This window comes from Misgurnus anguillicaudatus, chromosome 10 (genome assembly GCF_027580225.2).
Source record: "Misgurnus anguillicaudatus chromosome 10, ASM2758022v2, whole genome shotgun sequence".
NCBI lineage: Eukaryota > Metazoa > Chordata > Actinopteri > Cypriniformes > Cobitidae > Misgurnus > Misgurnus anguillicaudatus.
Genome location: NC_073346.2, coordinates 36897372 through 36921420, shown reverse-complemented (window position 1 = coordinate 36921420; position 24049 = coordinate 36897372). Strand labels below are relative to the sequence as shown.

The 24049-nt window shown below is 35.3% G+C and overlaps 1 protein-coding gene across 2 annotated transcripts; it reads left to right on the top strand.

Annotated features, from left to right (window-relative positions):
* The first annotated feature begins 349 nt into the window (after positions 1 to 349).
* On the top strand, positions 350 to 22234 carry glcci1b (glucocorticoid induced 1b). 2 transcript variants are annotated; one of them, XM_055211319.2, is made up of 8 exons: positions 353 to 2178; positions 5983 to 6104; positions 13857 to 13943; positions 16030 to 16128; positions 18349 to 18489; positions 20705 to 20819; positions 20933 to 21053; positions 21356 to 22234. In XM_055211319.2, exons 1-8 carry the CDS (start codon positions 2115 to 2117, stop codon positions 21600 to 21602), a joined length of 996 nt encoding a protein of 331 aa, XP_055067294.2. In that variant the 5' UTR covers positions 353 to 2114; the 3' UTR covers positions 21603 to 22234. The 2 variants fall into 2 exon arrangements, with proteins under 2 accessions (XP_073728633.1, XP_055067294.2); XM_073872532.1 differs by lacking the exon at positions 18349 to 18489 and having other exon boundaries at positions 350 to 2178.
* Positions 22235 to 24049: the final 1815 nt, after the last annotated feature.

Sequence of the window (24049 nt, the reverse complement as noted above, 5' to 3'; positions counted from 1 at the left end):
AAAAAGGTCATTGAAATGCAAGTCCCCTTGTGATGTCAGAAGGGGTCCTTATTATAATAATACCACCCCTTACTCTGCACTATCCAACCACGGCACTGCCATTTAGTGCAGAGAGAGGGAGAGATAATTGACAGCACAATAGGCTTTATGCCCAGCTGCACTACTTCCTGAACTTCAGCCAGCACTTGTTTCCTGTCTGCCATTATTGGACAAACTGATTAATCCAGGTGTGTCTGACCTTAGTAGTCACAACAACAATAATCAGACACACCTGGATTAATCCGTTTGTCCAATAATGGCAGACAGGAAACAAGGAGCTGGCTGAAGTTCAGGAAGTAGTGCAGCTGGGCATAAAGACAATTGAGTTTCAATTTCAACAAACCACCATCATTGCGATCAGTGTTTGCATTTCTTCAGCACATTTGCATTTAAAAGGACACACTCAAAAATGGCACATATTTCTTACAAAGTAGTAATTTTAACATGTTATTATAAATTATTTGTGGGAGTATTTGAGCTAAAACTTTGCGTATGCACTCTGGGGACACCAAAGACTTATTTTATATCTTAAATATATAATACAATCTTTTCCTCACGGGTCGTTTCCATGCTTTTTAGAGCTTGACAGATAAAGTCATCATAAGAAATATTATAACATGTTAAGGTTTTATTCATTAACTTTAGTTATCGCAATTACTAACATTAACAATCAAGTAATATTTATTTACAAAGCACTCTTTTTACAACATTTTATTGCTTAAAAGCAGCTGTACAAGAAAGATGAAATGTAAGAAAAACACAAAAAATTGGGAAATTAAAAATATTATATTTATAATAGAATATATGGCATTATTGCAAAAATTGTTGTCATCATAGATTATAATCTGATTAAAAGGTATATGCTTTTTAATTGACTATCAAACATTGAGGGTTGGTTTCCCAGACAGGGATTAGCTTAAACCAGGCCTTAATTAAATTAGGATATTTAAGTCATTTTTAAAAGGATAATTTATAAATAAACACAACTGGTGTCCATCTTGAGACACAACAGTCACACTTATATATTTTAAGATTTTGTCAGAGCAAGTTGTTTTTGATCAAGAAAACACTAACATTAAGTTAGTCTGGGACTAGGTTTAAGCCCTGCCTGGGAAACCGCCCCGTAATTAATTAATATTGACATTTATTAATAATGAGCAAAAGCATTTATTAATCGTTGTTAACCTTATCTAATATAATCACTTTTATTGTTGTTTGCTCTTTTTACTTAATTGTACATTAACTAATGTTAACAGATTCAGCTTTTGAAGTTAATGAATGCTGTATTGTTCATTGTTAATTCATGTTAATTGATTTTGTAAAGAAGTAAAACCTTATTGTAAAGTTTTATTTCATAATGATACAGAAATCTGTGTGAATGTCTTTTAGAAAATCAATTTCTAGTTTTGTGTTTCATAGTAAAAAAGTGCATGTGGAGTTGAAATGACATTAGGTTGAGTGAATAATGTATTGTGAATTATGCATAGATTTCAAGCAAACAACACCTCAGCCCTTCATCTGCTCATTTACCAAAACCTGAGTACTAGGAAAACAGCCAGCTGATCAAATTCTCAAAGGCTGTGTGCTTGTTTCTCCATGCACCAATAAACCCCACCCCAACAGGAACTTCAATGGGCCCATTGGCTCTTGGTTGTAGGAAAGAAAGGCATAAGCCAATAAAGAAGAGGCAAACATGTGGTGCTCTGCTCCAACCCAATATCCTGCAGCATACATGCGCTTTCACCACAAGTCCATACATTTACACACAGACTAGTTTGTACTGAAGTACATACAGATGAGCTGAAGATTTGAGACCTTTGGCTTCATACAGATGCAATGAGAAGCTCGTAGTAGTGTAAGAGGAAGCAGCGTTACGCACGGGCACATTTTCACTTCTTATTTGTGTGTTTTTACTTCGTGCGCTTTTACGCACTAGATGCAACACTAACTTCAGCTGTACTGTATGTGCCAAAGATCCGCAGCTGGGATGGAATGAATAAAGAAGATTTTTATCTCGCTATTCTAAACATATCGATCCTTCATCATCATCATCATCATCATCAGATGCTGTAGACATGAAGCAGATTGTTAAATCCACAAGGACACCAACAGAGTCTCACCTCATGACCGGAGGAAGAGGTATGAAAACCTTAACAAACTTAACAAAAACATATCTAGATTTTTTATATATATGAACTTAACTGTTAATGTGTTCAAACCGTGTTAATCATTATGCTCGTAAAGTAAGTTATTTTAGGTGTGACACTAAATCATTTATATATGAGCTTTGTTTATGTATCTGAAACTTTTAAGTTTGGTTTTACGACAGTAACTTAACTTACTCGGGTTATTATACGTGATTTTTTTAATGGCAACTCAATTTCCAATCTACTATTTAAGTTATGTTTTATCACGAAATCATATTTGTTTTCTTTATTGTAGTCTTTGCGTAAGTAGATTTAAGTAAGTAGTAAAATCTTGCTAAAGATCGATACACACGTATTGTACTTACCTACTGCAAATTTTAGAACTTTATGACACTGAGATAAGTGTCACAATTTACCAAAATTTACCTCACAAACTATTTACATGATTAAACTGCACAAAATAGTCTTTTATCGCATGCGGCTATACTTTCACGACTCTCGTATCACTCCGCGCTCTCTTTCTTCTCACGCAATAAAATAACATCAACTCAAATCAATATTTAATGACATTTATTTATTTTTTAGTAATTTTCAGGATGTTGTTCATACAGTCGGTCATTGTCTTTAAATAAACTGATATTTTATTTCGATAATATTATGGCTGTAGCCTATAATAATCAATGTTTCCATATGGATTACGTCAATGTAAATCTGTGTACATGTTACTAGTTATACTAAACTAATATTACTATAATTCATAAGATGTATAACTATGCACAGGCGAAGTACATGTTGACCTGTACAACATTTTCAGTACTGTGCACAGTGCGAACTACTATATCCCACAATGCAATGCGCCCAAGTGGAACGTGGAGAATTACCTCAAAGTTAGTTAAAAATGTACTTATTTATCGAAATATCAAAGGTTAGTAGACACATAAGTGAATTACAACTGGCCAATAGCCTATAGTGTTTCTAAATTATATGACAACTACGTAGCAACACTAGCGTAGGGAAGGTTTTTTAGTCCGTAACTAAGAAAAGCATGCTGGTTTAAGGTGGCAGTAGCTGTTTTAATCTGGTCCTCCCAGCCTAGCAAAGCTGGTGGGTCAGCTAGTATTCCAGTCTAACTAGCTAGACCAGCTTAAAAAGTGACCAAAACACAGCTAGACCAGCTTGCTACACCAGCAAGACCAACTAATACCAAGCTGGGAGACCAGCTTAAACCAACTCACCAGTTTACGCTGGTCTTAGCTGGATTTTTCAGTAGGGATGTTATACATAAGATGTATAACCATGCCAAGGATACCTGCAGACGTATGCAACATCCCACAATGCAATGCGCCCAACTGGAACGTGCAAAGTTACCTCAAAGTTAGTGGCAATGTTAAAATTTTACTTATTGATTGAAATGTCAAAGGTTAGTAGACTTTTACGGTACATTCACACGGGGCGTAAGCTTCCGTTGATGCTTCCGATTCACTTTTAATGGGTGACGTAATGCGTTGCCAAACTGAATTGTGGATCCGTCGACGCCGTGTCACTGCCGTTGCTCGCGGCCGAAGTTGAAAATTTCTAAACTTTTCAAGCGGCAACGCGTGTGTCAGCCAATCAGTTCGCCTTATGCAAATAACCTAGGCAGAGCCAGCCAATTACGTTTATGGAAGACCGGAGCATAGGTTGCGGCCACTGTGATTGGCTGTTGGCCACGCTTCAGACAAGCCTTCGGTCAAGCGTTAACGCTTTCACCTTGTGTGAATGTACCGTAAGCGTTTGCATAAGGCATTCTGATTGGCTGACGCATGCATTGCCGCTTGGCAAGGCAAGGCAAGTTTATTTGTATAGCACATTTCATACACAAAGGTCATTCAAAGTGCTTTACATAGAAATGAGAAAACAAAAATCAAAGATACATGAATTTAAAATATCAATTAAAAGAAAATAAAGGAAAAAAGAATGCTTGAAAAGTTAAGAAATGTTCAACTTGTGCCGCGAGCAAAGGCAGTGACGCGGCGCTGACGGATCCACAATTATGGTACATTCACACGGGGCGTTAGTGTTAACGCTTAACAGAAGGCTTGTCTGAAGTGTGGCCAACAACAGCCAATCACAGTGGCCGCTACACATGCTCCGGTCTTCCATAAACGTAATTGGCTGGCTCTGCCTAGATTATTTGCATAAGGCTATCTGATTGGCTGACACACACGTTGCCGCTTGAAAAGTTGAGAGATGTTCAACTTCTGCGGCGAGCAGCGGCACTGGCGGGGCGCGGGCGGATCCACAATTCAGTTCGGCAACGCATGACGTCACCCATTGAAAGTGAATGGGTGACGTCACACAACCGTTACACATAAGTGAATTAAAACTGGCCAATAATCATGTTGTGTTTCTGAATTGTATGACAACTATGTAGCAACACTAGTGTAGGGAAGGTTTATTAGTCCGTATGCATTTCCTACTGAAAAATCCGGCTAAGACAATGCTGGTAGCTGGTTTTAGCTGGTTTAAGGTGGCAGTAGCTGACACCAGCTAAACCCAAGCTAGGAGACCAGCTAAAACCAGCTTATGGGTTAAATACTATTTTGTTATAGTATAGACTGCACAGTGCCGAGGTAGTTGACTCATCTTATTGTGTAGTACATTGTTCAAGTTTATACTTGAAAACAATTTCACAAAAATAACATTTGGCATTGTCAAGCCCTGTCTTTATATCCCAACTACTATTCTCTAAACTTTAGCTGTGTCTATGAACTCAAGACAGCTTTCTGTCCATACACATGGAGTGATGCTTGTGTGGATTTGCATTTGAAACGCTTCTCTTGCACACAAAGACCTTGCAGCTGCCTCGCAGCAATCTGCAAGTGAATGTAGTAGCCGTTCCCCAACAAATGCTCGAAGAAAAGGTGCGTGCACTGCGCTGAAAATGATTTCAGGCGGATGGCTCATTCAGGCCACTCGCAGATTTTCAGGCTGGTACTGTAACCGACCGTCCTGGCTGAGTGACACTTGTGTATTTTTCAGCCGAGAGTAAACTCACAATGGCTCTTTTGCATACGTTTCTGCTTGCACAGGCGTCTGCGTTGCAGATGCAGGATCTCTGTATCTGCTGTGGGCAGCATGCACACGGGTTGTTATGAATTTCAGCTGTTGGTGCATGTGTGTACATGAATGTGGGTTTGATGAGCAGTTTCATTTTGTTTCATTTCCTGCTGTGTTTCTTGGAGCGTGAACCTAATGTAAGAACAGTCATTCGAAGGCTGCTCTGTGTCCTATAAATATCGCTTTTTGTCAACAGTCTTTTTGTTTGCATTTATTAAGTTAGGTCGCAATGCCAGTGTTAACTTTATTTCTTAAACAAACTCAAAATCCCAAATAATAAACTGATTTGCACTTCTTGTGCTACAAAGTTGTGCGGTTAAGTAATTTGCCTACCAATGTCAGAGTAGATGATAATGTAAATCAAGTGAAAAAGTCTTATAGACACTAAAGGTTGGACGTGTCTTAACCAAACTTATCATAGAGTCCTGGGGTGGGCCCTCTTTTATGTGGGTCAGTATGCAAATAACCTACCATGGTGCCGGTGAGTTTTGCATTAGGATCTCTTATTAACATTTACGTCGAAATGATTGAAATAATGTTCCATTATAAATTCAGTTTTCGTACATTTTCGTTGACAGTGCAGATACAACCTCATCACTTTCCATTGACACCCACTAACTTCCTCTCCACTTCAGTGCAGTTATGTCACTGGCCATTACCTACATAATCATAAATGACTGTGTTTTTATTTCACCAGCACGATCAGCCGGTCGACAGACGTCTTTATTGGATGACCTACCTGAGAAGTACCTAAGTGGTCAGTGGCCACATGAGCCACACCAACCCCGGCCCTCTTCTACGAGCGATAAAGCCACACAGGTGAGACAACGTTGCATTCAGTCAGCAGTGACCCCAAAAAGTGTTTGGACACCTAAATCACACCTAAAATGTACCTAAAGCGTACAAACAGCAGTTCTATCGGCACAAATCTCGCGATACGCTACGTATCACAATGTCACGATACGATGCCTTTAGAGCTGTAACGACAAAACACAAACGAACGCTGGTTAATAAAGGTTAATTTCCTTTAATATAAGTGAGTTTGTATTTGTTTAAATGTTGTTGGGTTTTCATAAAAATAGTATTGAAGCACAAGCATCTGTTTTAAAGTAAGGGGGAAATCCAGGTTTTTATTACTGTAACAATACATGTATATCACCACTTTCATATCATAATGGCTTATTTATTTTGTTAATAACCAATAATCTTAATATTCATGAAGGTCTAAAGCTGAAGATTAAAATTCTCAGCACATCCCTGAAGACTCAGTTCATTTTGTTAATTGATATTTTGACATTTAGAGATGTCTTACTATTTGAAAGCTGCACAAACTTTTTTTATTTAAGGCTTAAAATATCTAAATAAAATATATTATATTAGTAAAACTCTAGTAGTGTGTGGCTTTTGCACTTTTAAAAGTACACTTCTACATCTTAAGTAAATTTAAATTTTTATCCGATTAGTCGATTAATCGCAAAATAATCACAGATTAATCGATTATGAAAATAATAGTTAGTTGCAGCCCTAGGTGCGATGCTGTGAAGCGGGGGTATGTATTGGGATATTTACTATTTTAGGAATATAATGGGATATAATTTTAGGAAAGCTGTCTTGGAGAACACACCTCCATATTCAAACCTTAGCAAAAAATGTTTTTTTTATAGTTATTGTCATAGTCCATAGCTTTAACAGACCTTAACCATGTACAGTATAGTTCAACATCACATGATCTATGTACCAAAAAAGTCCAAATACCACTACTAAATACAAAAACCAATACACCCAGAACCATAATAGTGTATTTGTTAACAAATTTCTTGTAATTAAAGCGTGCTTGTTTTTAATTAAATGACACTCGTTTTACAATGCAATGACATTCATACATTTTTAACTGTCGCCTGATGCATTTAACAGCTGCAGTTTATTTTACTTCTGTATTAAAGAGTGAAACAGGATCTGAGACAAAATGTTGAACCTTTATTCATCAGACATTTATTAAATTATGATAAGATCAGGTAGTTACAAATTTAGGGCACATATAAAAAAATAATGTAATCATTAATAAAAACATAATAGGGTGGTTTCCCAGACAGGGATTAGACTAGTCCTAGACTAAAATAAATATAAAACTGTCCAAATATCTTAAAATACATCAGTGCCCTTTGTTTTGCTTCAAAATGCAAGCAAGTAATGTTTTAGTAAGGCATGTTTGTTAAAACTAGTTATATTTCCTAATTAAACTAAGGCTTAAACTGGCTTAAGGTAATCCCTGTCTGAGAAACCACCCCAATGTTTAAGTTAATTGCAACACTTTACATTAGTTAATGCATTAGTTAACATGTACTAACAATGATCAACACTTCAGCATTTATTAATCTTCATCTTCATTAGCATTCAGCATTTACTAATGCATTTTTTAAATCAAAGTTGTATCTGTTATTATTAGTTAATGCGCACTGAACTAACATGAACAATTGTATTAGGAGTAACTTTGCAAAGTTAACATTATTTATTTATTTAATTAATTAAACATACACAAATATAATTAAATGCTTAATGCATTTACTAATGTATACAAATACAACCTTATTGTTAACTGCAAAAAATTATTTTCAAGAAAAAAATATCTTTTTTGTCTTGTTTTCAGTAAAAATATCTAAAAATTCTTAAATTAAGATGCTTTTCTTGATGAGCAAAACGACCCAAGAAAATACGTCTAGTTTTTAGACCAAAATATCAAATTTAAGTGATTTTGTGCATAAAAGCAAGCAAAAAAAATCTTGAATTTAGTGTTTAAGAAAAATTTTCGAGATTTTTTTGCTTACCCCATTGGCAGATTTTTTTGCTTGTTTTATGCACAAAATCACTTAAATTAGATATTTTTGGTCTATAAACTAGACTTATTTTCTTGGGTCGTTTTGCTCATCAAGAAAAAGCATCTTAATTTAAGAATTTTTAGATATTTTTACTGAAAACAAGACTGAAAACAATTTTTTTTCTTGAAAATCATTTTTTGCAGAGTATACTGATTCTCAGCATGAATATGGCGATAGAAGCTGAAATGGTGTTAAATAAGAATGAAAAAATATAGGGCTTTGTGACATCAGACGAGAAGCTATTTAAGAGGCAAAACTATTACTTAAAAAGTTTTAAAGACAAACATGTTTAATATACACAAATAAATCAAGAAGGTGCATCCAGAAAGTAAATGGGATAAATTTGAAACTCAAAAGTCTTCAAATTCCTAAAAGTCAATATTATAGAGTTCTTGGACTGTTCTCATTTGTGATGAAGTTTATTTGTTGGTCTGTTTTGTGTCCTATTTGTAGTTTCTTGTGAAGTCTTTGACTGCTTTGTAGTTCAGCTGTGCTGAGACCTCCAGTCTACCCTAAAACAAAACGGTCACAAAGCCTGAAGCTTCGCGGCGGTCTGCTGCCATACAAAGTTTTTTTTTCTAGCGTTGTGTGCAGTGAATTCTTTCTGGAGGTGCAGCAGTTTGCACCTGTCACCCTGTGTGTGTTCATGTGTGTGTGGAGGTGTGTGTACACAGTACCTAAGGGTTGAGCGCGCACACGGCTCTGTATCTCCTCACCACCTGGCGCTCTCCGACCGTTCTTTGTGTGTCTGCTGTGAGCTGCCTGCAGCGACATCCATACATATGCTAATGTGCGATCCGGCTCACGGAGGCCGCGGCATCCCAGAGAGAGGAGAATGTCAAAATGATCCTGTTCCTCTCGACATCTCTCTTCATCACACCGCAGGACGAGACTCTGCTGCCCTTTGTTAGCAGTTGCTGCTTTTGTCATTGTTTAACATTATAAATGAATAAGTGATAAGTGATTTAAGAGTTCATGAAATCAAAATTGACCCTGGCATGTTTGTCTGGTGATCTGTACATGTTACACAGGAATAATTCATACCAAAATAAAAATAAGCACATATTTTACTTAAACTACTTAAACTATTTTAAGTGTATGTGACTTTCAGCCATATTAAATAATATCCTGGCTCTTCTCAGCTTTTTAATGCCGCTGGATAGTGCCCCATTTTTACAGCTACAAAAAGTGCATCATCCATCAAAAGTTATTAAATGTAAAATGAATATAAATATTCTATACAAAATCGCCTTGCTTTGTAAGACACTTCATGGATTAGTTTTTGATGGATGGCTGCGCTTTTTGGATAATGGTACTATCCATTTCCATTATAAAGCTGAAAAAAGCCAAAATACAACTAATTAAGATTACTTTAAAGATGAAGTAAAAGTAATTTTTGGAGCTTCGCCATATTAAAGAGCCCCTATTTCATTGCTAAAAAAACAATGTTATTTTGTATAATACAATGTGTTCGCGTGGTTTATGGTTGAAAAACACATTATTTTCCACATACCGTACATTTTTGTTGCTCCAGATTTGAAAAGCTCTGTGTCCCTGATTGGCCAGGTAATCTGTATGTTGTGATTGGCCTGAATAGCCCTGATGTCAGCAGGAAATATGATGCTCCTTACCATGTTTGAAAGATTCGGTCACAATGCAATGCTAACAGGAGTTAACTTACAAGCTGTGAGTCTGAAGCGGGAGGAATTATGATAATGTCGGTCTTGTCTACATCACCAATCCCAGAAAGTAAACTGTTGCCTACAATCTGTGTGTTTGTTGTAGTCCAAGAAAAGAGATTTATGTTGGAGACAATAACTCGCGTCATCGTTTACTTTGGGGTTTGTACCTTTTGCATATCATTAACATGTACTAATATACACTTACACACCAAAGCAAATTTTAAAATGTGAATCGGACAACAGGTTCTCTTTAAGCCCCATCAGGCATGCCAAACAAGTCCTAAAAAGGAATGCAAAATATTTTATTAGCCCCCTAGTGGCTGGCTGCAGTATGGGTCTTAAACCCCACCCTCTCCATGTAAACAAATGGGACGTGAGCCACATAAAAAATTAAAGAACGCTTCAAATATTTTTTTTACCAACGATGGTTTCTGTTATTCTAGTAATTTCTTATTTGATGTACTTTTTAAGTGTTATTTTTTATATGTTTGGTTTAAGTTAGTTATTAGGGCTGTAACGATTAATCGTGCAAATGCGCGTTTTCTCAATGAATGAATTTTAATGAATTACTGTGAAATCCCGGCACATCCGAACGCCAGATGGCGCTCTCATGCAGAAACACCCTTTGTGCCACAGAAGACGCTATTCCAGGAAATGTCTACAGGAATATTTATATCGCTGTTCTTCAAATTGTTTCAGGTATTTTTATGACAATAAAGAATATTTTGAATGATTTTTATTTAACGAGTAAGTATAAACGACTCCGACTCATAATGATTTTAGATTGATAAGGACTTCCTACTGAACAAATGCCGTAGTACATGCACAAACTGTGCATGAAACAAAGAATCGCAGCCTTGCGATTCAGAATTGATTTCAGACAGGCATTTTTAACTCTTTCACAGCCATTGACGAGATCTCGTCAATTAAGAGAAAACGCTTCCCCGCCAATGACGAGATTTTTCATCTTTCCGCAATACTGCTATTATCCACCAGGTGGCGCCCTTCCGCAACTTTGTAAACCCGGAAGTATTGCCCTATTGCAAGCGGCTGCATGTCCGTGTCTGTTTTAAAGATCGCTCTGAATAGGATCTCTATGAAAAGTCTGTCACAAAAATGGAATTATCTCTGCTTTTTGCTCAAAATGTGGTGTTTTTGCAGAAACCTACCCATTTTTAAAAGCTGATTACAAAAGAACCACTGAAGGTAGGATGAAACGTTTTTTTTTTGTTTGAAAGCAGAGGGTCTGTTCTTTCATTTGGTATATTGTATGTTTATATATTTAAAGAAGAACATTTTCTGGAAGGCATTAAACTTTGGTAAAAATCATGAAAAACGCTGGCGCTGGCTGGCGCTGGCTGGCAACTTTTTAAAAAAACCGCTGGCGGTGAAAGAGTTAAGGGACACACGATTTAATTGTTACAGCCCTATTAGTTATTAGATGCTATTAAAAAAGCGTGTGATGACTTGATTTGTGTGTTTGTGATTAGTCAAACGAGAAAATGGGCGGGGCTTCGATACCACCAAATACTCCAAATAACGATCACTTTGACTTTAAATGACGTCATCGGTGCAAGATTTCAGCAGCCATTTTTTAGAGATTTTGGCTTCATTTTTTTTTTACAATGGAACTCTATGGAGACACGTCATCCATCTTTTTTACAGTCTATGAGCTCCATATAATAAGAAGGCCTGATGGCATTATAATGTGAAATGATTATTTTGTTTTCAGCTGAAGAAAGGAAGTCAAATACATTTTGAATGTATTTGGGTAAATTAATCCTTTTATTTTCTTAAAACTGAAACGTTATAACACATCGAATATGTCTTTTCAATGTAATGTAGCTTTGCAAAGACACTTGAAGACAATGCCACTTCAGTTAGGATGTTACCTTAGAAGGTAGCTGATTGTGAAGGCAGAAGAAAGCAAGACGGCTCACTTGGTTTTGGAAAAGAGCCAACATCTCTCAGATCAGCAAGCACTTTAGTGCAACTGTACAGCGGCCTACAATGACATTTCGGGTGTCTGTACGATACTTCACCCTTCACCTTAACTTCCTTAGACTTCGAGTTTATCTGCTAGCATACCACGAAACAAAGCGCATTCAAGACCGCCTGGAAGTTCAAGTTGTAACACGACACTGCAGGTACATTTGAAAAGCGAAAAATGGGTGTAAGGAGAAAAACTTAATTTAACATGTTTGTGGTTACGTTGTCCGTCTTTTGTGGCTCTTTGAAGCTGCAGGTCTTTGTTTAACTTTATTGTGGTGGTGGTCTGAGAGACTGATGGCATTGAAATACCACAAGCATCCTGTTATTGCTGACTTATGTAGGTTACCTGACTTCAAGAGATACTCTGCAGTAAATGGGTCAGGAGAATGGAAAAAACATTAAAATATATGTAGACCGTGTATTTTAAATGTCAGTCCATTCAAAAGTAATAAGTATTATTGATTATATAACAGTTCTGTTCTGATTCTGTTGCTATCAGTTTTGTTGCACAAGATAATATGCCATTAACTCTTTCCCCACCAAAGTTTTTTTTAAAAGTTGCCACAGCCAGTGCCAGCATTTTTTTTTATAATTTTCACAAAAGTTTAATGCCTTTCAGAAAATGTTCTTTTAATATATAAACATACAATATATCAAATGAAAGAACAGAGCCTCTGCTTTCAAACAAACAAAAAACGTTTCATTCTACGTTAATTTGTTCAATTTTTATCAAATATGGGTAGGTTTCTTCAAAAATACCAAATTTTGAGCAAAAAGCTGTGATAATTGGGTGATTCTCACGAAATTCAGATTTAGAAGGTGTACAGCGTCAGAATTTTTAAAAAGCCCTTGAAGCCAATTTTTTTTTTTGCACATATAAGAGTAAGATCTTACTAAACCGTTATTTTTAGAGAATTTAAAAAATATTTCCTATAGAATTATTGACATTTTTTAGATTATCATTATCAAAAATTATCATTACCGCAACATCATATTACAGTTAATGCATATATTTAAAAACTCATGTTTCGGTAATGCGAACTAAAAAGTTGTCTAGGTACTATGACAAACAAAATTTCAACTTTTATCTGGAGAGAAAAAATAAGAACTGCTTACCTGGTAGCCATCTTGTGTGTCACAGTCATTTATGTCCCTTCCAACAATTTTTTTTTTTTTTTGAAGATTTTAGTTCCTTGAGGGCTTAAACAATGATTGAAAATTGTTGCGAACTTGCAAAGGATGAGAAAATTGGTCTTGGACACATTTATATCCTTTATTATTGTCTCTACATTTACCAATGACCACCAAATACCACATGTTTCTTTACTGTAAATGTTTATAGTATAACATGCACTGAAGCTTTTTATTGTTTAGATTTTTTAATTATAAATATTTCCATGTCAAAGAACCCAAATCCAGTCATGGACATGTTGCGGTAATGAAAATGTTCCCTTTAAATGTGGAAAAACAACAAAATTGGTTTGTATGATGTATTTGTAAATGTATGATGTTTGTAAATGTATGCTTCTTATTTTGATATTCTTACTTTGCATTTACTTTTTTATCATAATGTTTCATGACACCACATAAGTCTAATTTCACAAGAATCACCCACTTGCATTATTTTGAAGGACTTTTGTTAAAGATTAGATTTAGAGCGATAGTCAAAACATACACAGAGTTCTACAAACTTGGTTTTATAAGTTGGGTGAGAGCGCCACCTGGTAGATAATAGCGGAAATACAGATTGCCGGAAAAACTCATCATTGGCAGGGAAGTGTTTTCTCTTAATTGAGGAGTTAACTGGTCAATGGCGGGGAAAGAGTTAATATGGATATGATGACACCTAATGTGATCCCAACCATCACTATACACCTACTTCAGTCAGTCACATTTTTCAATGGTCACAGAAGTTGTTTGTACCTTCTTGCAATTGACTTTTTGGTTAGCAAACCAAAATCTCTAGTGTCAACTCCATTTGTTTTGTCTAATTTTATTCATTTTCATGATGTTTATTATAGACACCTGGCTTTTGGAGTTACGACGGAGGAGAGGTGAACATGCACAAGCGCTCTGCATCATGGGGCAACGCCGACCATCTCATAGAGGTATGGACATACAAAAAACCTGCATGAACGCACACACTGTTTCACAGATGTTACAAATATATTTGACTCATCAAACATTTGTGGACACACTTTACCTGAATCAGACACATTATGTGTTGGGACTTGACATTACACTGCAAAAAGTGACTTACTTTCTTAGTATTTTTGTCTTGTTTTCAGTAGAAATATCTAAAAATTCTTAAAGGATTAGTCAATTTTCTTAAAAAAATCCAGATAATTTACTCACCACCATGTCATCCAAAATATTGATGTCTTTCTTTGTTCAGTCGAAAAGAAATTATGTTTTTTGAAGAAAACATTGCAGGATTTTTCTCATTTTAATGGACTCTAATGGACCCCAAAACTTAACAGTTTTAATGCAGTTTAAAATTGCAGTTTCAAAAGACTCTAAACGATCCCAAACGAGGCATAAGGGTCTCATCTAGCGAAACGATTGTCATTTTTGACAATAAAAATTAAAATATGCACTATTAAACCACAACTTCTCGTCTATCTCCAGTCCTGTGACGCGCCAGTGCAACCTCACGCAATACGTCATCACGTCAAGAGGTCACGGATGATGTTTGTGAATCTACGCCCCGGTGTTTACAAATGTGGAGAAAGAGGACCGTTTCAATGTTGTTGTATGTGTAATGATACTAATTAATGTTTTTGTGTCAGTTAATTGTTTAAAATGGTCCGCAAATGTGCGTTTCATATATGTAACACGTGACCTTTCGACGTCATTACGCAATTACGTGAGGTCGTGCTGGCGCGTCACAGGACCGGAGATATCGTTTCACTAGATAAGACAGTTATGCCTCGTTTGGGATCGTTTAGAGTCCTTTGAAACTGCAATTAAAACTCTAAAGTGTTGGGGTCCATTAAAATGAGAAAAATCCTAGAATGTTTTCCTCAAAAAACATAATTTCTTCTCGACTGAACAAAAAAAACAACAACACTTGGATGACATGGGGGTGAGTAAATTATCTGGATTTTTTTAAGAAAATGGACTACGCCTTTAATTTAAGATGCTTTTTCTTGGTGAGCAAAATGACCTAAGACAATAAGTCTATAGTGTTTAGACAAAAAATATGCAATTTAAGTGAATTTGTGCTTAAAACAAGCAAAAATATCTGCCAATGGGTTGAGGAAAAAATATCTAAAAATAAGCTTTCACTTAATTTAAATAAAATTACTAGATAAAGTTGGCAGATATTTTTGCTTGTTTTAAGTAAAAATTCACTTAAATTGTATAGTTTTTGTCTAAAATCTAGACTTATTTTCTTAGGTCATTTTGCTCATCAAGAAAATACATCTTGATTTAAGAATTTTTAGATATTTCTACTGAAAACGACAAAAATACTCGATTTTCAAGAAAAAAATGTTCTTAGTATTTTTGTCTTGTTTTCAGTGAATTTGTGCTTAACACAAGCAAAAAAAAAAAAAAACATCTGTCAATGGGGTAAGAATTTTTTTCTTGAATTAAGTGTTTAAGAAAAATGTTAACTTATTTTATGATTTTTTTTCTTACTCCATTGGCAGATTTTTTTTATTTTTTTGCACAAATTCACTTAATTTTATTTTATTTTATTTGCCTAAACTAGATTTATTTTCTTTTTTGTCAAGAAAATGCATCTTGATTCAAGTATTTTCAGATATTTGTAGTAAAATCAAGACAAAAATACTAGAAAGTCATTTTTGCAGTGAACAAAGACAATAGATTAAACATTTGTTAAAAAAAGCTTGCTAATGTTTGATTAAAGTTAAACCCATAAAATTAAATATAGCAGTTATATTTACATTCATGCGTTTGGCAGACGCTTTAATCCAAAGCAACTTTCTGTCCCTTACAAAAATGATTTTTTTATACAACTCTATCAGTATGTACATTTCCTGAAAACCGTTGGTAGTGCTGTGCTATGCCAGTCAGGGAACCGGAACATAGATTATATAACCACGCAAGCATGAGTTATCATATTATTCGAGTCATACAACCCTCTCTAATGTGGTGATATCTGTTAAAGCTCAGGTTTTGTGTTTGGTGTTTCTTCTGTCTGTTTCTGATTGTAAATGTGATTTGTAGATCGCTAAACTTCGGCAGCAGCTACAGCTCAGTTTGAAGGGAAGTCGCACTATGAAGGATAAGGAAGATGTATCATCCACACAACTCAATCAAACACAGGTGTGTACTGTGTTTGTGCTCGTGACCAATCCTGAGCCCTGAAACAACAGCAAAACCACAGAATCACTTCCTTTCAACGGACCATTGAGTATGATATTTGGGTTTGTGAAGTGCTGATATCGATATTGAGAATGCTATGCAGCCGATTGGTCGATATGATTGTTTTTGCAGTAAATGTGAGATACAGAAAATTTGTAAATAAATTTACATAAAGTAGAGAATCGTCCAACTTTTTTGATGCTCTCAGCTACTCCTAATGCTTTCTTTGCTCTGCCTTAAGTCCCACAATACACTACGCAAGTGACCCTGGACCACAAAACCAGTCAAAAGGGTCAAAATTGAGATTTATACATCATCTGAAAGTTAAATAAATAAGCTTTCCATTGATGTTTTGATTTTGTTAGGATAGGACAATATTTGGTCGAGATACAACTATTTTAAATTCTAGAATATGAGGGTCCAAAAAATGGAGATAATCGCCTTTAAAGTTGTCAAAATTAAGTCTTATACAACACATATTTAGGGCTGCATAACAACTAATTGCAACTAATAGTTTGCAGAATAAAAGTTTTTGTTTACATCATATATGTGTGTGTATTTTGTACATTAATTATGTGTATATATAAATACTAGGGATGCACCGATAGGATTTTTTTAGGACGAGGCCGATACCGATATTAAACACTTGTATACAATACTAAACAGTTGGTCTATTAACTAGTTTATTTCTGCATCAAATTATTTTTACTGAACATGGATTGGATCTAATTAACATTCAACTGACCAACATAATAAGAGAGGCATAAATTAAGCTAAAACAAATATAAGACGACAGCATGACAACATTCAAAGGTGGTTTTTGCTATTCAGCATTTATTTTATTAACAACATTAACTCATTTTTTTACATATAATGGATTTCTTTATGCAGTTAATTAATAAACAATCGGTATCAGCCTTTCTCGTGCTATTGCCGATATGCCGATTGTTTCAAATTCATAAAAAAATCAGCCGATAAATATCGGCGGCCGATACATCGGTGCATCACTAATAAATACACATGCATGTATTTATTTAAGAAAATTTTACATGTGTATATACATTTTTATATTTATATATAATTTATATTATACATAAATATGAATACTTAATATATACAAATATATTTTTCTTAAAATTTTACATGCATTTGTTTGTATTTATTTATATATACATAATTATTGTACACAATACACACGTATATGGTGAAAAACTTTTATTCTGCCAACGATTAGTTGCGATTAGTTGTTATGCAGCAGTACACTGCAAAAAATGACTTTCTTACTTAGTATTTTTGTCTTGTTTTCAGTAGAAATATCTAAAAATTCTTAAATTAAGATGCTTTTTCTTGATGAGCAAAATGACCTAAGAAAATAAGTCTAGTTTTAAGGCAAATAATATACAATTTAAGTGAAATTTTCCTTAAAACAAGCAACATTTTCTGCCAATGGGGTGAGAAATTTTTTTTTGAAATAAGATTTCGTTTTTCTTAAACACTTAATTCAAGTAAAATTTTCTCACCCCATTGGCAGATATTATTATTATCTTAGGTCATTTTGCTCATCAAGAAAATAAATCTTGATTTAAGAATTTTTAGATATTTCTACTGAAAACAAGACAAAAATACTAAGTAAGAAAGTCATTTTTTGCAGTGTACACATATTACTAATGATAAATAATTTTTTTGTATATATTTACGATAGGAAATTTACAAAATATCTTTATAAAAACTGATCTTTACTTATCCTAATGACACGTGCAACATAAGACTTAAGGCCGTTATATCAACCAAAGCAATTTAATCATCTACCACTAAATGTTACTGTATGAAATTAGGTATGTTTTAACGTTATAACTAATTTTATCAAATTTATATCAACATACAGTAAAGGGAATAAAAGAAAAAAGAAAGACTATTAAGATTTTGTGGGAGGAAAGCTTACTGTTGACAGATTTATATTAAATAATATCCTGGCTCTTCCCAGCTTTGTAATGCCATTGGATAGTGTCTCATTATTAAAGGTATTACATTTTGTACTGTTTGGCAGATACTTATACTTTTTTAGATTTAATATGTATGTATATTAACTGAGAAACTAGCACAATGCTTGATTTGCCCATTTTTGGGAGATTTTGTCTATGATCTGGCTTTTAATGGCTATATTTGTGTTTGTTTTTTCAGCCAAAGCCTGTCTCAGCATCTTCATCTCATCCCATCCTTTCACGGCCTCTCATACGCAGAATTCCCAGTTATAGTGACTGTATTAACCAGGAGTTAGAGAGTGTGTTTATCTGTCAAAACTCGGAGAGGACAAAAGAGAAGGTACACAAAGGTTTTAATGCTAAATAAATCAATAATCCAAGAGAAGTCCTCGAACTGTGGTGACACTTTTTTAGGAATAATAACCCCCCCAAAAAAAAATTTCTACGACGTAATATAGTTTAATACAGTGGTCTCCAACATGGTGCCCAGGCTGCCCGCACAGTGTCTGTGAGATGCCCGCCAAAGCACGTTCTATTAATGGTCTCAATTGTAATATTTATTACATATATTTATATTAGCTTGGCTTCTTTTATGTATGTTAACAAGTAAAATAAAATAAATTCAAGCCCTTACTCACAAAAAGGTTGGAGACCCCTGGTTTAATACAATGTTTATCTGCATTTTGCCATTATTTGCCACATCTTAAAACACATTTTAGTTTTATAATGTGATCTTTGTACAGTGTTCCCACTGGTCATGAAATTTCTGCAATATCATGGAATTTTTTAAGGTGTATTCCAGACATTGAAAGTTAGGGAATTTTACTTTTTTGTCATGAAATATCAGGGATTTTGTTTGTTGCTTTAAATTTTAGTTTGCATTTATCTAAATGTTATCTGCTTGTTAAGTTGTGACATATGGAATGCCAGTTCCGGGTCCAAGCCTCCACTGATTTCAAGTGAGACTACAATCTTAAAGGAATAGTCTACTCATTTTCAATATTAAAATGTGTTATTACCTTAACTAAGAATTGTTGATACATCCCTCTATCATCTGTGTGCGTGCACGTAAGCGCTGGAGCGCACTGCGACGCTTCGATAGCATTTAGCTTAGCCCCATTCATTCAATGGTACCATTTAGAGATAAAGTTAGAAGTGACCAAACACATCAACGTTTTTCCTATTTAAGACGAGTAGTTATACGAGCAAGTTTGGTGGTACAAAATAAAACGTAGCGCTTTTCTAAGCGGATTTAAAAGAGGAACTATATTTTATGGCGTAATAGCACTTTTGGGAGTACTTTGACTCACCTGAAAAGTCCGCTTCCCTTCTCACTCTCATAATGGGAGAGGGAGGGTGTTACTGCGCCGAATCGTAAAATATAGTTCCTCTTTTAAATCCGCTTAGAAAAGCGCTACGTTTTATTTTGTACCACCAAACTTGCTCGTATAACTACTCGTCTTAAATAGGAAAAACGTTGATGTGTTTGGTCACTTCTAACTTTATCTCTAAATGGTACCATTGAATGAATGGGGCTAAGCTAAATGCTATCGAAGCGTCGCAGCGCGCTCCAGCGCTTACGTGCACGCACACAGATGATAGAGGGATGTATCAACAATTCTTAGGTAAGGTAATAACATATTTTAATATTGAAAATGAGTAGACTATTCCTTTAACAGCCGTTTATTGGCATTGCTTATTAATTTCACACATTTAAAGGAAAACACCACCGTTTTTTTTATATTTTACTATGTTCTTACCTCAACTGAAACAAATTAATACATACCTATATTTTTTCAATGCGTGCACTTGATCTTTGCACAGCCCGTTGTGGATGGGTTGGCATTTGGCCTAGCCCCGTTCGTTCCTTGGGATCCAAACGGGTATGACTTAGAAGCCACCAAACACTTCCATGTTTTCCCTATTTAAAGACTGTTACATGAGTAGTTAAAAGAGTAAGTAGGGTGGCACAAAAAGACATGACTTTTTTTAACTAATAAAAAATAAGAATTATATTGTATGGCGGAAGAGCTTGTAAACTGAAGTGCTGTAAACTAAGTGCTCTTTCGCCATACAATATAGTTCTAATTTGGTTAAAATATCACCACATTTTTGTGCCATCATACTTGTGTAACTACTCATGTAAGAGTCTTTAAATAGGGAAAACATGGAAGTGTTTGGTGGCTTCTAAATTCATCCCTGTTTGGATCCTAAGGAATGAATGGGGCTAGGCTAAATGCTAACACATTCACGACACACTGTACAAAGATTAAGTGTACGCATTGAATAAAAATAGGTATGTATTTATTCGTCTAAACTGAGGTAAGAACAAAGTAAAATATTAAAAAGCGGTGGTGTTTTCCTTTAAGACCCATTTTTTAATACACTACATTATCATGCTCATGGCATCTCAGACATAGGTCATGATAATTCAACTTTTAAGTCAGTTAAAGTCAGTGAATTTGGCTTTGAGTGGGAACCCTGTTTGTTACATTAGCTTGTTGTTTAAATCCATTTTAATTTTGCATGTTTTTTTTTTGGTTCTTCTGGTTCAGGCTTTAGAGGTGCGAGACGGTGGCCGTGCTCCTGTTCCACCTCCTCATCACAGTGATCTTCAGACTCACAGCATGGAGGCACAGATCTCCTCTCCCGCTCTCGATATTGAAAAAGGTACAACAAGGTCTTGGGGTAGCATGCAAATGTGCATGTACATAGTGGAGTATGGTAATTCAGTACTGAATGGTTAATTTGCATATATAAGACACTTCATTTTGTTTTTTCAGATAACAGAACCAGTTCACCTGTTCCCCGGCTCACCTGCTCTCCCAAACCTAACCACAGTTTCACCTTTAAGCGTGAGCCTCCTGAGGGGTGTGAGAAAGTCAAAGTGTTTGAAGATATTGTGTAAGTTCCCCTCCAGTACGGTGTACATTCTCATGAAAATATGTTAAGGTTCTCATGGTCACAGAAAACCTGGAAGTATTAGAGAATTTGTGCTGGATTATGATGTGATGACCTGAAAATTCAAATCTTAAGAAGTCATGAAAGTTTATGTATTAAACATACAATACATTTTTTAAGCAGACAACTCCGGGCCGAATCCGCGCCAAAGTCGGCAGCTCTGGTGGGGATCCGGCCCAGAGTCGTCACCTTGTGATTGTCAAATTCTTTAATTTCTGTTCTTATATGATCCTATTTTCTTTTAGGACACATGGCTTTCCAATCTTCTCCTGCCCCGACAGAAACAAGGTGAACTTCTCTCCAAGCGGCTCAGCCTTCTGTCCCGTCAAGCTGCTGTGTTCATCGTTTTTCCCAGCAGAACGTGCTGCTCGTCCCAGTTCTCTGGAAAATCTCACAGGACAAATGTCCGGATCGGAGGCCACGGCACTAAACGGCTTCCATCCCGTACCGTCCGAACGCTGTAGTATTACAAAGTGCCTGCTGCTCAGTTAGCCAATCGGAGCTAAGAAACGAATCTACCATAAGCTGTTGGAAACAACCCAGAAAAGACTTTCTAGTTTGAAAGGGTTGCACAAAAGGATCCAGATTATCTTACCTGTGTGCTTTCTAGTCATTTTGCTGGAATGCACAAACCTATACTTATACAGTACCATCTTACTAACCTGTTTATAGGAAGTAGACGTATATGGGCGGTTTCTCAGACAGGGCTTATCTTGCATGTCTTAATTTCAAAACATCTCGCACTGACATATCTAAACGTATATCAGTGCCATTGTTTGGTCTTAAGATGCACACCAGTAATGTTTTCTGTAAGGTATGTACTTGAATGTCCTAATATAACCAAGGCCTAGTCCTGGATTAATCTAAAACCTGTCTGGAAAACCGCACCATGATGTAAAAGGAATAGCTGACAAACTACGGTTATCAAATAGCCAAAAAATATAATGCATTAAACATAATTCAGGTTTAACTTCCAGTAGGGCTGTGAGATATATCAATATATTTTATTCAAATAATTGATACTTTTCAGCTTTCTGATGATATTTAATGCATTTGATATGCATTCATCTTTGAATTGGTGTAAACATTTTTTGTAAGTTGTTGACTGTCATTTTAACCAAACAGTTGTTATTGGCAAGTCAAGAAAAAAATAAACTACAGTAAATATCATGACAAATATATTTGTAAAAGTTCGATATATCATTCATTCTTTTTCATGTGACGCTGTTCATGTTTCAATACAACTCCTGGATCCTTACGTTAAAGTGTCCTTATTAAATAATAATATTTGCATATATTTACATGTGCTTCAGGTGTTTTTTTATTGCTGCTTGTGATATTTTATCTGAACTATTAGTGTAGTATTATGCATACATTCTTTATTAATGAAAGTGAAAATAACAGTGATTATTACTCTTAGGTCATCTTTTATTTGTAATTCATTTCATGCCATTGGGGTTACACCTATTTTGTCATTAATGCCTAAACACAAATTTAGCTAGAAAATGATGTAAAAACATGATACAGATGATTTTGAATTATTGTTTAAAGACACTGATAAGAACTTAATCGGTAAAACAGTTTGGTCCCATTTGTACATTTTAGGTGTTTTGTGGATAAACATTTTAATAATATGTGACCCTAGATCACAAAACCAGCCATAAGTTGCACGGGTATATTTGTAGCAATAGACAAATATATAGTATGGGAATTATTGATTTATATTTTGTTAATGTTTTACCATAAATTATCATTAGTAATATGTGTCGCTTAGAACTTCATTTGGACTACTTTAAAGGTGATTTTCTCAAAATTTGGATTTTTGCACCCTCAAATTCCAGATTTTCAAATCGTTGTGTCTCGCCAAATATTGTCCAATCCTAACAAACCATACATAAATTGAAAGCTATTTTCAGCTTTCATGTGATCTATAAATCTCCATTTTAACTCTTATAACCTGTATGACTGGTTTTGTGGTCCAGGTTCACATATATAAAATGCTACTTAACTATGTGTTGTGTTCTGTGAGGATGAACCTGTTTACAGAATTGAGCTTAAAGGAAAACACCACAATTTTTCCACATTTACTAAGTTCTTACCTCAACCCAGACAAACCAATACATAACTATATCTATTCAATGCGTGCACCCAATCGTTGCACAGCGCGCTGTGAATGCCCCAGCATCCAGCCCAGCCCCATTCACTCCCCAGGATCCAAACAGGGACGAATCCAGAAGCCACCAAACACTTCCATGTTTTCCCCATTTAAAGACTGTTACATGAGTAGTTACACGAGTAAGTATGGTGGCACAAAATATAACGTGGCGATTTTTTAAGCAGATAAAAAATGAGAACTATATTGTATGGCGGAAGAGCACTTAGTTTGCAGCACTTCGACCTCGGGCGCAGTAATATTGACGGAAGTTTGAGTGAGAGGGGGAGGAGTCAGGAGTGATGATGTTACTGCATGCCGAGGTCGATAAATAAGGAAAACATGGAAGTGTTTGGTGTCATCCAAATCCATCCCTGTTTGGATCCCAAGGAACGAATGGGGCCAGGCCAAATGCCAACACATTCACGACACACTGAACAAAGACCAAGTGCACGCATTGAAAAGAGAGAGGTATGTATTAATTCATCCAAGTTGAGGCAAGAACACAGCAAAATATTGAAAAACTGTGGTGTTTTCCTTTAAACAGTACATGGGACCCATATTTTCAAGCACAAAAAAACATGTTAGAATAAATAAACAAATTACATAATCATAAATAAGATTTAATTTAGTTTGATCCCATGACAATAGACCGCAACAGTAATGTTCCAGAATTGAACAATTAATTTTCTTTTCGATGAACTACTGATTTATTTTTATCTTCTGATATATTGTTTTATCTTTTGTAACATAGATGTACAATGGCCTTCGAGCTTAAGCAATGATA